Source organism: Chelonia mydas, chromosome 14 (assembly GCF_015237465.2).
Source record: "Chelonia mydas isolate rCheMyd1 chromosome 14, rCheMyd1.pri.v2, whole genome shotgun sequence".
In the NCBI taxonomy this organism is placed as follows: domain Eukaryota; kingdom Metazoa; phylum Chordata; order Testudines; family Cheloniidae; genus Chelonia; species Chelonia mydas.
The window spans coordinates 2,486,550-2,500,787 of NC_051254.2; the positions used below are offsets into that span (position 1 = coordinate 2,486,550).

At 41.6% G+C, this 14,238-nt stretch overlaps 1 protein-coding gene across 8 annotated transcripts in view; it reads left to right on the forward strand.

Annotated features, from left to right (window-relative positions):
- RPTOR (regulatory associated protein of MTOR complex 1) overlaps positions 1–14,238 on the forward strand; it is a 305,325-nt gene that overhangs the window by 203,713 nt on the left and 87,374 nt on the right. For all 8 annotated transcript variants that reach the window (XM_043527662.1, XM_043527663.1, XM_043527664.1 and 5 more), the window contains 5 exons: positions 1,801–1,884; positions 3,851–3,961; positions 11,008–11,082; positions 12,436–12,501; positions 13,184–13,375. In XM_043527662.1, the coding sequence (XP_043383597.1) occupies positions 1,801–1,884; positions 3,851–3,961; positions 11,008–11,082; positions 12,436–12,501; positions 13,184–13,375 (528 nt within the window). The remainder of the gene's footprint in view (positions 1–1,800; positions 1,885–3,850; positions 3,962–11,007; positions 11,083–12,435; positions 12,502–13,183; positions 13,376–14,238) is intronic.

Consider the following 14,238-nt stretch of genomic DNA (forward strand, 5'->3'; position numbering starts at 1 on the left):
AACTTGCATGCTCAGGCTTCCTTGGCTTTTTCAGATCCACTTCCCTCCTTATAGGCTTGGTGCTCCAGATTTGAAAATGCTCCTTGCTTCTAACCTTGAGCAGGGCTCTCTGTTGCTGGACAGCTATTGAGAGTTATGTGTAGTTGTTTGATCTAACAAACCAAACTGATTTGTAATCCAGACCTCCAAATGCCCCTGCAGCCCTCCTCTTCTGGTGAGAAATAATGTTGTATCCTTTTAGGGAATGGAGAGATTACTCTGGTGCAGCTGGTATGAAGATGCAGTTCGTACTGCAATATCTCCCTCCTGGTTTCTTTTAAGCTCATATCATTATTGTCACATGGCTCTTGTGTCCATATCACTTTTGTCTTCAGGTCATTGTGTCGCTTTGCTTCAGGAAAGTGGATGTGCATAAAAGAGACCCAGATACTTTTCTCAGATAATGAATTGCAAGTTTAATTAAATCTTGGAGATATTTTATTTTATACATGCTTCTGTGATGTTAACAGCAGTAAGATACATTTGCATGCTCCTTTAGAAACCCGTTTAAAATTGCATCTAATTTTTTTACTGTCTTTGACAGAATTTGTGGATTTATTTAATTCTTATGAAAGGGAATAATATGCACAGCATACCTGCTTGCAGCTTTCTCTGCCAATGCACCTTACACCTAGCCTGCCCCACCCTCTCTTACTTTCAGTCCTGCCCTGCCCCACCCTCTCTAATCTCTGCTACTGTCTAAAACCGCGCTCCCTGTTACTAATGCCAGGCCTCTTCTGAGCACACTGCTAATTGTGCCAAATTATATCGAGGTTTTATGGTGTAGACAGATGCCAGCTAGGGTGTGATGACCGAAGTCCTTTCTCTTTTGACCTATATTGGGATTGAAGCATTATTGAGAGGTGAAAGGTCAGTATGCTCTCTGTAGCCTCACAAAATGGAAGACCACCAAATAATGCGGGGGAGCGAGGGGGCAAATTGTGGAGCCAAATCAGGGAGCTTCTGCCATGATACATACTGGGGATATTACTCATTTTAAACAGAGGATTAAGCATTGCATTCCAAAATCTTACATCTGGTAAAGAGATTCACGACTGGAGGTCTCAGTCTGTGCATATTTCACACAACGCTAAATGTAAGCCAGTAGAATTACTCATTATCGGCATCAGATTCTGTTTTAATGAGATTTTTATTGAAGACTAATGTGACCCCCTGGCTTAAATCCTTAGTCTCTTACATCCATTTGCCAAGGAAAGCAAAACCTTATTTCTGATTCCGAGTTGTTTTTGTTAATGGGAGATCAGGGTTACTTCTCATCCTGAACACTTCCACTGGATGCCATCCTGCTCCTGCTTTGTCTCCTTTCTTCCCTCTGTAAATCAGGAGAGAACATTTCACAGCCAGAATGGCTGCTTCTAGCAGGCCTGTGCTGGATCGTTGCTTCTGTGCCTGAGAGAGATGTGAGCAGATGGGATGAGTGTCAGAAACCACACTTTCCTAGAGTTGGGAAAACAAACTGCATTCCAAGAAAAAATATTTGCATATGTCTGCATAAAACTTTTCAGAGGGGAGCATTGCTTCATTAGGAGATGGCTGTTACCCAAATAGCGCTGATGGGACAAGACTCCAGCCAGTCAGCTCTCTTGCCTTTCAACGTTATTCACAAGTTTGAAATTAAACCTTAGACAAGGCTGATGTGTCTGCGTGGGGAGCCTCTGTGAAGTCTTGTTATACTTGCCTGGCTGTTAAAAGACTTTCCTTTCATGGCATTAATCTTTGTTTTCCCCTCTCTCTCTGCAGGTGTTGCTGAGCCAGGTGCATCGGCTGCGAGCTCTTGATTTGTTGGGAAGATTTCTGGACCTGGGTCCCTGGGCAGTTAGCTTGGTGCGTACAATGTTGCACTGGCCCTTTGAAAGGGAGTGATTTTTTTTCAGTGTAGACAATATGGTCTGAAGGATGATTTATAAATGCAGGATGTGGAAAATATGCCCTGAGTTTGGAGCACGGATCAGTATCTTGACAACAGTCAGATGGCCTTGAGGTCAACATAAATCAGGTTGCCAGAGCTTAAGCAGGATTTGGAAGCTGCTGAGAGTCCTTTATCTTTAGTCCACATCATCTTTAGTCCACGTTGTCCGTGGTTTGCTTCTTCTCTTCCAGCTGAGATTATGGATAGTGATGGCTTCTGCATAAAAGTACATGTGGAGACACAGACAGCATTTAATGGGCATATGAGACCTATGAAAATAATTACCCAGATGAAATGAAGTCTCTGAACCCAAGTAACAGTCATGAGCATTTCTTTTTGCTAAGAAACCAGTTCACCCCCAGGAAGTTATGGGATCAGACATATTTGTTTCACCTGTCCTTCATGCCTGGGGCACTTGAGAGAATGGCAGCTTGGATTGAGGGAGAAAGTCAAACAGCTGGGCTTGGTATGAACTAGCTATAACTGGGCAAGGAGCAGTTTGGGGTAGTTAATTAATTTTTTAAATATATAAAAATATTTTCATTAACAAAGTAAGAGTTAAAAATGGCTAGAATGGCTGGGATGGTTTATAAACTGTCATATAAACTAAATTAAACATGGAACTAGCCAGTTGTCTATCATCCCCCTGGTCACTTGACTTGTATGCTGTATCTCTTTTGCCTCATCCCTCATCCATTGGGTCTTTTTAGATTGTGTGAGCTGTCTAGGGCACAGACAGCTGCATTCTGCATTTGGAAAGTGCCTAGCACAGGGTGGGTAATAAATATGAATGGAACAGGAGTGTCACTTGAAATACAAATGTAAATGATTTCAGGTGCCTTCTGTTAACAGAGGGTGCTGGTGAGACTCTGACAACAGGGAATGAACAAGTCCTGTGATGGGACCTTCACAGATTTTTCTCTTTCATCCTCCCCCCGACCTGCTCCCACACCACTTAAGTCAGATTCTGTTCTGCACCTTCCGGAAGCATAGCACAGAAGGCATAGCCCTAGGAAGGAGGGGGTCAAAGGTGACTTTAAACTCTCTGGATTTCAAGCTGTGGTGGGGGCCAAAACATGAGCAATTCATGGGGCTGACTCGAAATTATTGTAGCCTCCCTTGTGCTCCTATGGCCTGCACTGTAAGCCAGACTCATCATAGCAGTGTGTGCTACATCCCTGGGGCCTTCTTCTCTAGCTTTATACCGTGCATGGCCTACGGCAGTGCAGTGCCTGTGATGGGAGCATTCTGCCTTGCCCCCTGTGGGCTGTTTAAAGCCCTTATACATCACTGGTGTAGCATATAGGTGTTGGAGTAGGGGACAGAATTCCTCCCCTCAGGTTTATTTTGCACTGCACTTGTATAGACTATCTATAGTGACCACTCAGTAATGGTGAAATGCTAAACAATGTAACTAGCTGTGTGTCCTCCTGCATGCTATTAGTCTGTAATACCGTACAAGTTGCTTATTTAAAAGCCTCTCTGAGTGTGGGAGGCATGTATGATTTCCAGTGGAAGGACTGTAATTAATGAGCTTTTGCAATCTGTTTACTTGTGGGAGCAAATCGCCCCATCTGAGGGAGGGAAGTGGCACGCCGTGAGCCATGAAGAATCACATGCTGTAACGAATAAAAGCTGGTGCTAAATTAACTCTTCATCTCAGTGGGCCAAATATCTGGGGACATCCAGGAATAAAATCAGAGATAAATAACTACACAGGAGTCCCCTCTTTACTATACATGTCTGATATTAATTTCTACCATATGTGCCATAAATATGTAGCATCTATGTAAAGGGTGCAATTCTGACACCTGTCCAGCTCTCCTCCTGCAGTGGGTCTTGGAGACTTTTAGTAATTTGCTGTTCTACCTTTCTCCCCAGGCGCTCTCTGTTGGCATTTTCCCTTATGTGCTGAAGCTGCTTCAGAGTTCAGCTCGGGAACTGAGACCACTTCTTGTCTTCATCTGGGCCAAAATTCTTGCAGTGGACAGTGTGAGTAATCTTGAACCGTTACTGCTCTTTATTTGTTTCCAGTAACATCCTTTATTATTATCTTCCTTAGCCAATTGCTTTAAAGTTAGAGGCAGACAGTACAATCTACAATGAAACGCAGGAGACTGGATTTAAAAACCATGTATTCATTTAGTAGGAGTTCCCACCTGCAAAGTCACTAGTGCATTAGAGCTACCTGCTGAGAATTTCTGAATGTGAAATCCCCATTCATGCAGTGACAAGCCTGATTTGAAATGGCTCATTTGGCTACCTGCCCATTCACTGGACTTTTTGCAAGAGATCACCAGCTTATTAAGCAAGTTATTCCCATCTGCATGAAGTGAAAAATGACTCTTCTCTCAATTTATCCCTCATTCATGCTGAAATCTCACTTTAATTGGAAGAAATTCCATTTTTCAATCATGCTTCTTTTTGTATAAGGGTGACCGAAGTTCTGTGGTACGTCAACACTTGATAGAGTACAGCGTGTAGAGTGCAGACACTGCCTGCCGGCTAGCACAAGTCAAAGCAGTAGTGTAGACAGTGAGGCATGCCTTAGGTGAGTAGGGTAAAGTGCTCTGTACACCTGAACCCCCAGGATATGTACTCTGCACAGTTCTCTTCCCGCCCAAGCAGTGCTTCCTATGTCTACACTGCTGTTTTTAGCAATCCAGTGTCCTGCTGCCTCCCCGCTGCTGCGGCCTTTCTCTGCCGTAATGGAAGGCTCCACCAGCAGGGAAAGGCTCTGTCATGGGGGAGGCAGCGGGGAAAGGCTCCAGCGGTGGGGAAAGGCTCCAGCAGCTCCTTGCTGCCGGAGCCTTTCCCTACAGCCAGAGCCTTTTGCTGCTGCACGTAGCTACGTACAGAGTGACAAGGGTGAACGCAGCCTGTCACCGTGGTGTATAGCTACACGTGTAGTGCCTGTATGGCCTAGCCTGTAAGTGCTGTCGGTAAATGTCTGTCACAGTGGCCTAGCCCATACTGGGGGCTCATGCTCTGTTTGCTAAACTGATTTAGAACATTTGGTCAGGCTGTGCCTCCCCCGGGCAAGAACAGTCTCCAGACTCATCTTAAAACCATGGTGATCATCAGCATCTCTAAAACCATCCTAGAGGTAGAGCAAAACTAGGTCTTTGAAGAGTTTAGCTTCCAGTGTTGCTCTAAATCTAATCTGGTCTTGTTCTCTGAGCTGCAATGACCGCTGACATTGGTGGGCTTGGAAGTGCTGAAGAGTTCAGAATGGATAGGACACTGGGTTGCTTCCACAATGCCCATGATTCTGGACTTCTCCCTCTCATGACGCATACACCTCCTTGGCATCCTTTAGGACAAGGCTTAAAACTGGGATCATGATTTTTGAACATGGCCTTAATGAAGACTATATTTTTTGGTACAAATATTCAAACAGTTAATTAATTGCAGCTGGAAATTTGCAGTGGTACGTGTAATTTCCTGGTTTGACACCTACAGTTAATTGCAGGTGCAGTTATTAGTTGACGTAAGATTGAATCAACTGCTTTTGAAAGTTGGAGTGAAAGTTAATGTTGTGTATTTTCATGCTCTTTTCTCTTGTTTGTAGCATAAGGAACGATATTGGATTTGTTGGAATTCTTTCTCTCTTGATCGAGCACTGTCATGTTTAGTTTTATAAATATATTTTAGTTAACATCTTAAGAGGCTTTTGAATGGCAAAGAAAATGAAAATTCTTAATCTTAAAGCTCATATTGAAAAGCCTAGTTTTGATGCATGCTCCTCCATGGCTGAAGCTTCAGTCCCAGAGACCAGTACAATACATAATAGGGATATTGTAGAATCAACTTAATTAGCACGCACCACAATGGAAACAAACATGCCAGTGAAGGGATTGTCCTGCTTATCAGAGGAAATGCTCACTGATTTCATGAACTATTTTAAAAATAAGCCTAGAATCATCCTTCCAGCCTGGACTGGGTAGAGACTTGCCCAAATGCGCTTGATGAGACATCTTTGGCTTGTTAAGATGATCAAAAAACTGTGGAATGATTATGCCTGCAATAAATATTAAAATCCCTGTAACTTTATAGTACATTTATCTTCCCCTCAGTCCCATTTTCACCCTCATCTCTCTAAGGATAAAACTGAAAAATATGTAGTACAAGACCAATATCTGCAGGATCCAGAAATGAAAGAGACAAAAGGGGTAGGGGTAATGTGGCTCTTAGTCAATAGATATAGCAGTGTGTGGTGTAGTATTTCGGCTGTGAGGAGCACTCTCCTATGTAAATGTAGTGCTTTCAGGGATAGCAATTTTATAAGATTTATGATGGAAATGACAACTGCAGGGGTATGTCCTGAGAATATAAGTGAAAGTATTCTCAGATGCTGAAGGCAGTCATGAAAGGCTGTTTTTCATTGTGTTGACTGAAAGATTAATTAGACTGCACTGAATCACTACTGCTACAGTGTTAGAGTACAGCAGGAGTGTGTATGCGTGAGTGGGCAAGCCATGAGAATATTCTCCTATTGGCCACATTTCTAACTGGAACTGTTTTCTTACAAGGGTAGGTTTTACATCGACCACAGGCAAAAGCCATGGCTCCTATTTTCAAACACTTTCCCAGAGAAGCTTCCTCTGGGGTGGATTGATTTAAATCAAAGTTCTCAAAATGATTTAAATCACCAATTTCAATGATGATTTAAATCAGAAAATAGGAAACTTGGATTTAAATAATAAATTCTAATCTTGTTTTTTCATTTGTACTTTTTAGTGATTTTCTTAAAGAAAGGTTGATTCTCATTAGTTGGAAATTCTTAAAACATGTTGATTTTCAACTAAAATGTAGCCAAAATGTGGCACTCTTTTGCTAACCAGGTGCATATACTCTATCTGTAAATATTTATTTAAGCAATTATAAAGCTGAACATACATTTTTACATTCTTTATGATATAAAATGGTAAGTGATGTATTTCTCATTTACTAGGTGGTTAATTTTTTGCTTATGATTTGTGTCAAGCTGTATTTGGCTGGAAATTGGAATTCAGTTAAAATGCACAAAAACAGCATTTTAAAATTTTTATTAGTTAAATATAACTACCTTAAGTGTGCTGGGTACATAAGCAAGACAAAGTTTATCAAAACATGTTTTCCATTTAAAACTATCTGTAGTTAGTGTTTTGAACTGATTGATTATGGTCAACTTCACGATTTTAGAACTAGTAGATCTCATCCTCTCTCATCTAATTTTTATTCATTGATTGGTAGAGGAAAACAAGCTTTACTGCTTTTTCAACTCCCAGTCAGTTTCTCAACTTTGAATGAACCAGTTATTGAACTGATCTAATTGAATAAACTGAAATGACAAAAATAGTCTCTTTGAACCTGCAGAGGAGACTACTGCTGTCAAAAGCTGGTTTAGCACTTCAACAAACTCTGGCTACAGGTTCTTAGCAATTACTTCCACCAGTTCAAGGGTATGGCTTACTTGAAGATTCTAGCAGCAAAGGTGCTGCTTTAATATTATATTTTAGTTTAATTTAAATGATTCAATAGATTATAGTAAGTTTATACTTTAATATGGGTTTTTAGAATTTGAAATTTAATTTTAAATAGCTTTATTTTAAAAAGAAAAATATTTTATTTCAAAATTTTAAAAATCTGATTTTTATTATTAATATTTATATTATCTATTTTTATTTAACCTGCTTTCTCCTGGTTCCAATTTGATCAACACTGTTTCCTTCATCTAGTTTTGCCTGTATGTGCATCCTTCTTTACTTTCAGGAAATTATTACATTGACATGAGCAGCTAGAGTCAAACTAATCGCTTAATCTTGTTTGTTTTTGCTGGTGGGGTGTAGTTACCTGAGACTCTTTTCCTGCCTCTAGTTCCCCTCAGTGTTTTTTGCCTTGTGCTCTGGAGAGCAGACTCTGCTGCTAAGTTTTTTTTACAGTTTTGGTTTTCTCATGAGCAGTGAAATAATAGAAGTAGCCTGAGTGAAAACAGGCAAAGGTGAATGCGGGTGTGTGCTGCTCTCTTGCACTTGTGTATCTGTAACATACCATTGTGTAATATTGATTAGAAGATGCCCGCAATTAGTAACTACCCGGTTTAGGAGTTGTACCTTTGTCATGCAAGTTGCAGGAAAAAGCAATCAGATGTAATAGCAGTGTTGTCTTCTAAGCAAAAATATATGTGTACTGTGAGTGTTCTTAAAAAATTTTTAATGTCTGAATCTATTTGCTTTAATCCTGTGAATATGCATTCATTTGCACTGAGGTATTCAGAGATGACTCTAGTTATCCAGGGCTGAGTTTTGTTGGAGTGTTTCCAGCCAATCTCCCTACTGTGCTACACAGCATACGTAACTGGATGACATGCTGCAGTATATGAATAGCAAAGAAACTGGTGTTAGAGTCCTTGGAAAGGAGGTCGGGCCAAGAGTTTACCCTATGTTAAACTGGTATAATTTGTTGGGCTGCATCCTCCAAATCTTAAATATCTCACTTAAAAAATCCCCACTATAGTCAGTGAGAAAATTAACCAAAAAAAAAAAAATTGCTCTTCTGATGGAACTTCCAGACTGTCAAGGGCACCCAAGTTACCTAGCGAAGTATAACTCTGACGGGATCGTCGACATTACAACCACTAACTCTGTAGAAAACAGGGAAGTACTAGGTATGGGTGGGTTAATTTAATCTCTACTCAAAACAATGCATCAAAAATTCAGTGCCCATAAAATGGGAAAAGACAACATGAGAAAAAGAACTTGACATTTCTAAGAGTTTAAAGACAGTGGAGAGTAGCAGTGTGAGGTTTTCAAAAGGATGGGCTTTGACCCTTTAAATAGCATATTGAACTGCCAGCTAAATGTTCTTTGCTAGCAGGATTTGTGAGGAGCAGTGGCATCTTGTGGTCAATACAAATGCTCCAGATAGGTATTCCCCAGGGTTAATTTTACACAGCTACACATTTTTTGTGCTCTAGTCCTTCCCCCATCATTGGAAATCTTTAACCTTTCCCATCTACCCTACAGCACATTTTGTTCATGTGCCTTTATTATTCACAAGTACAAGATGCAAAGTAGGGAGATGTTATTGACACTGAATATTAATATTGTTCTCAGGCACTGCAGAGAGAACATATTAGCAAAGTGTAGGTTTAAAGCTATTCTGGAGTTACATGATCTGCTTTCCTCCCTCTGGCCTCAGGTGATTGGCTGGTGCTGGCAGCCCGCTGGGATGCAGTGAAAGATGGGCAGTCTTGTCTTAGTGGGCATCTATTTGCCTGCACGCTGGTTTGAGACAGCTTTGTTTTTCTAAGGGGCAAAGATATGAAGAAAGCTAAAAACGTTGGGAAGAAGAAAACCAGCTCTCCTTTTGCACAGCGTTACCAGCAAAATCCAGGCACGCCTCTGGTAGCTGCAAACTGACATTGTTTCGTTCCCTCTCTTCTTTAGTCTGCTGCAAACCGCATCTTTTCTTGCTTCGGTAATGAAATATTCTCTTGCATCTTTGTCTTTCCAGCCCCCTCCTTTCAACAATTAGTTTTCCTCCATAGTCCTCCATTCCTGATTAAAAATACATGACACTGTCTCTGGCATGAAGCATACAGCAGAATCCCAACCACAAAGGGAGTTAAAAGCAAAGTCAGGTTCTCCACCCAAAATTGTCACTTTAGTGCTATGTATTCTTGTGCTCTGACCTTAATATGTCAGACTGGAGCTTGAGATATCATGCTAGCAAAAAGGGAGCCCTGAGAAGAGGATCCTGGTGATGATTATCACTCTTTGAATCCAGGCTGCCTCCTTCTCCTGTAATACTCTTCCTTGGTGCCCTGATTTCTGCATATTGTGCTGGTGAAAAAGATGGCGAGGTTCATCTGCCAAGCATTTTTTGTCACATAGTTTGGTCTTGCCTATGGAGATGAGAGTAAATGATGTTCCCAAACTGTGTTCCAGCCCCAGGATTGAATAGGCCAAAAAGAATGGACAGTCCCCCACGCCTCAGAGATCATCTCTCAATCAGAGTGGAAACTCATTGATACAGGTCAGTGTAGGGGAAACATGCAGTGTGCTGAGTGGGAACTTCAGTCTCCAGGATTGTCATCCTTGCACCTTTCAGGAGCAGTACTTTCACCTGAACAATACAGTTCCTTATGGACATTTATTCACAATTCCAAGCCACCAAACAGGGTGTCATTATTAACAGTATTTGCTCATTAGAAATACAGGATTGGAAAATCAGAGATATTACAGGTTCAGATTTGGCGTGCTTGGGGAGAGATGTGTGGAGAGAGCTTGCACAACATCTGCATGTGATATGCTTGCCAGTCAGGAACACTAAAAACAGACAGAAAACTAACACACAACCCTTCCTCCCAGTCTGGGTAGGTAGTTTGTGAAGATGATGTGCTTTGAGATGATGAGCTTCTCAATGTCTGGGAACCTCTAGGCATTTGTCCAGGACTTAGACTGGCCGTGCAGATGAATATTTAGCTTTATGTGCAGGGGGTGATGCGTAGAAGTTACCAAAACATCTGATCTGCAGAGAGAAATTCAGCTCTTGTTCTTCCCAGGCTTGAACAGCAGCCATCAGCAAACCAGGTGGAGAATTAGATAAGAGACTTTTGAAATATGTAATTTTATTTTGGTTTTGTAAATGTCAGAAATCTGATTTATCAAATTCCTCTTGTTTTCCCTTTAGTAGCTCGTAACTACCATGGTGAAGGTATGCCATGGAACAAAGGGGGGCTGAATGCTGCCTCTTTCTAGGGTGCTCTGAAGAACCAGAGGGCAACTTTGCAGTTTGTATTCCTTTCGGATGCCAACACGCAGTGGAACCATTTGCTTTAAATAACACAAGGCCCTGGTCACCTCTTCATTCCAAAGAGTGTTTGGCTGCAGTCCTGACAGGGAAATTTGCTCTGACTTTTGTTTCTCAAATGAAAATTGGGATTGAGAAAAATGATTAAGACATGAAATATTCATAAATCATTGCAGGCAAAAAGAAGTTATCTCCAGGTTATTGTACTCATTGTTTTTCCTTCTCCCTGTCTCGTTTTTCAGTCATGCCAAGCCGACCTCGTGAAGGACAACGGTCACAAATATTTCCTTTCGGTCTTGGCAGATCCCTACATGCCAGTAAGGACAAATAGTCTGTTTCAGGCTTATTTAAATCTTGCTTATGTCGTCTTGGCTTTTATGCTGTTGTTATGATGTGGTTGGTACTGTTGGTGGGGACAGGGTCATGTCGCTCCCAGTGACACCAACTGCCCTCTTGAGGAATGGCACAGATGGGCGGCCTAGTTGGCCACAGGGGAAATTAATAATATAGAGCCCCATCAGAAGCACTTATGGACCAAATAAGTTTGCAAAGCCAATTCATTAAAAGGATTTAGACTTAGATTATTTTACTTTTCTTGATATTCATTTCATCTGCTCTGAAATGGGAATTGCAGGTGCTCTGATAAATGCTGTCTAATTTCATGGTACCTTCTGTAACTACCTCTACTGGTATTCTGTTTAGTGTCATCCTACAACAGGATAGCCCTCTAGCAGTATCCATTAGGGACTCTTTCTCTCCCAATTTCTCTAGTGATAAAAGCACACAGCTGTGACAAACATGAACTAAATAGGGCACTGGTCTTTTCTGCACTAATGCTTTTTAAATCCTGAACGTAAATGAAAAATACAATGGAATACAGAATAGTTCCCAGTCACTCAACCCAATGTAAAATATAATGGATTGCTGCAAATTATTTCTTTTAAATGGTCTGTTTATTTCACTTAAAGATGAAACGTGAAGTGGCCGTGTAGTCTGCCTGATGACATAACCAAGTCAGGCATTTCAGAGCTGCAACTCCAGACACATCGGACAGCAGGAAATGTCTAGACTTTTTTGGGGCGGGGGGGAGAGGATGTTTGTCTTGTATTGGGTTTGCTGGGAAGGTATGTTTAAAAAATCCCAGGAATACACAATTACATTTTTTTTAAGTTGTGAAAGTATTCTAGAAATCCTTGGGTCTCTGGCTGCCCTCCTTTCTACATGTCAGGCTGTTTTCTGTTAGAATTATGATTAAAATCACAAAAAGAAAAGGAGTACGTGTGGCACCTTAAATAAATTTGGTAGTCTCTAAGGTGCCACAAGTCCTCTTTTTCTTTTTGCGGATACAGACTAACCCGGCTGCTACTCTGAAACCTGATTAAAATCACAGCCTCTCAATAGAGCCACAGCCAAGCAGGCCAACCATCCTTCCTGTTCTCAGAGGAAGGAGGGGGGCAAGTTTCATGGCCTGTTCCAGCCTCTTGTCATTAAGCAACTCCAAAACAAAATTGTAAGTTTTTAGATTCCCGAATTGTCAAGGTTTCAGGAAATTCACATCAAACAAGGCAAGAAGGCCAGGATGGTCTCTCTCCTTTCAAACAGTGCAGCATACAGTTGTTTTCTGTCCTGTTTAAAGATAAAAATTAGTTGTGGGTGGTTTTGTTTTTAAGGCTGAACACAGGACTATGACTGCTTTCATTTTGGCTGTGATCGTCAACAGCTACAACACAGGGCAGGTGAGTCCCAGGGTCTTGATCTTTACAATGCTTCTCCTGAGCCTTTCTCTGTACCATGGCTTTGCTTTGATGTGACACCAACTGAAATGCATCAGAGCTTACTACAGAACTGGGAAGTTGCAGGGGGAGGGTGATTTCCTGTTTTTCTTGGATTTAAACAAAAATCTCCTGGAAGTGCTACAGAGGTAGTATGTGCACAGCCCCTGGACATATGGGTTAAGGACACACGTCGCTGAACAGCATCCTCTGCAGGCAATACACTGACACATTATTAAAGGAATCCTGCACGGTTCTCGTCAGCTGCAAGCATGATGGCTGTGATGTGGGTCTTGGGAAGGGGTTTAAAGCCAGGAAAGTGCTATGAGCCATAAATCATGGGGCTCTGACAGGTGCAAGGAGTATTGCCAATGAGGAAAAAAGCAAGTTACTGCATTCAGGAAGCAATTGTGACATTAACAGTTGCTTGGCTGGCTGTAAGAGCACACAGCTGACCTCCCAAGACTCCTCATGGAGCACTTGTGCAAAGCATCTCCAATAAAATGTTGCAACAAAACCAGTATCTAACCACGGAATAATTCTGTTCTCTACATTGCGTCTGTCCCCTCTCTCAAAATCATTTTGTTGTTTAATGCTGAGAGGGGAAGCTGCCTGTCTAAATGAATTGCACTGAACTATGTTTTAGGAAGCCTGCCTTCAAGGAAACTTGATTGCCATCTGCCTGGAGCAGTTAAATGATCCGCACCCTCTACTGCGCCAGTGGGTGGCTATTTGTTTAGGACGTATCTGGCAGAATTTTGATTCCGCACGGTGGTGTGGCGTGAGAGACAGTGCCCATGAGAAGCTCTACAGTCTCCTCTCAGACCCCATCCCAGAGGTAATGTTTTAAGTGTAGACATATATACCAGTTGGGCTGGAGCCCTTTTGAGTGAGGGCTACAAAGCAATTTAAAAATCAGTATTGTCAAGAAGTCTCATGAATTGAAAGGTGTCTGGTTAAAAAAAAAAAATAGCTTTCCCTTTTTTCTGCAGGAAAGGTGCTTAAGCCATGCAAGGTCTGGAAAAGCAGAATAAATGCAAAGGATTATATAGTCCATGAAAGGGGGTTTTCAGTGTGATAACTTTAAATCCAGGGTTTATACAAGCTCCACATTTGTTTGCTCACTCCTGTGTCAGAAGTCCTTCAAAACTGTGTTACCACAACTCACTGTGTATTTCGACAAGTTCTCTGATCTGTTTTGTCTAAATCTGAGAACCGTTCTCAACCTGGTGGATGAAAAAATGCAATTTTAATGGAATGCGTGTTTCACCATTATGAAAATACTGTTCAAGAAAGAAGAGAATCTTGTGCCAACCAACACTGTGATTGACAGACCCTATGAGACCCCAGTGAAATTATATTCCAACTGGGAGAAGTAAGCTTGGAGATAAAGGGCAATATCATTGTGAAGTTATTAAAGTTTAGCTTTTCTTCTTTTAGTGATTTAACACTTCCCAATCTGGGCACCCACAGCTTCCTTTCCTTTTCCCCAGGTTTTTCCCAACCGGCAGGTAATTGTCATGCAAAGGATCGGGTGAAGCGTCCTCAAGGCCATCAGCTTCTCTTGTCAATCAGCCAGAGCAGATCCCTTGCTGAGTTAGGAGGCACGTGCTCCGGAGGCTGATTCTGCTGCCTCCGTAGCATTCCCAGTCTCTGCCAAGGCAGAGAGTAAAGGACCACGCTTGATCCCAGACCCTGGGC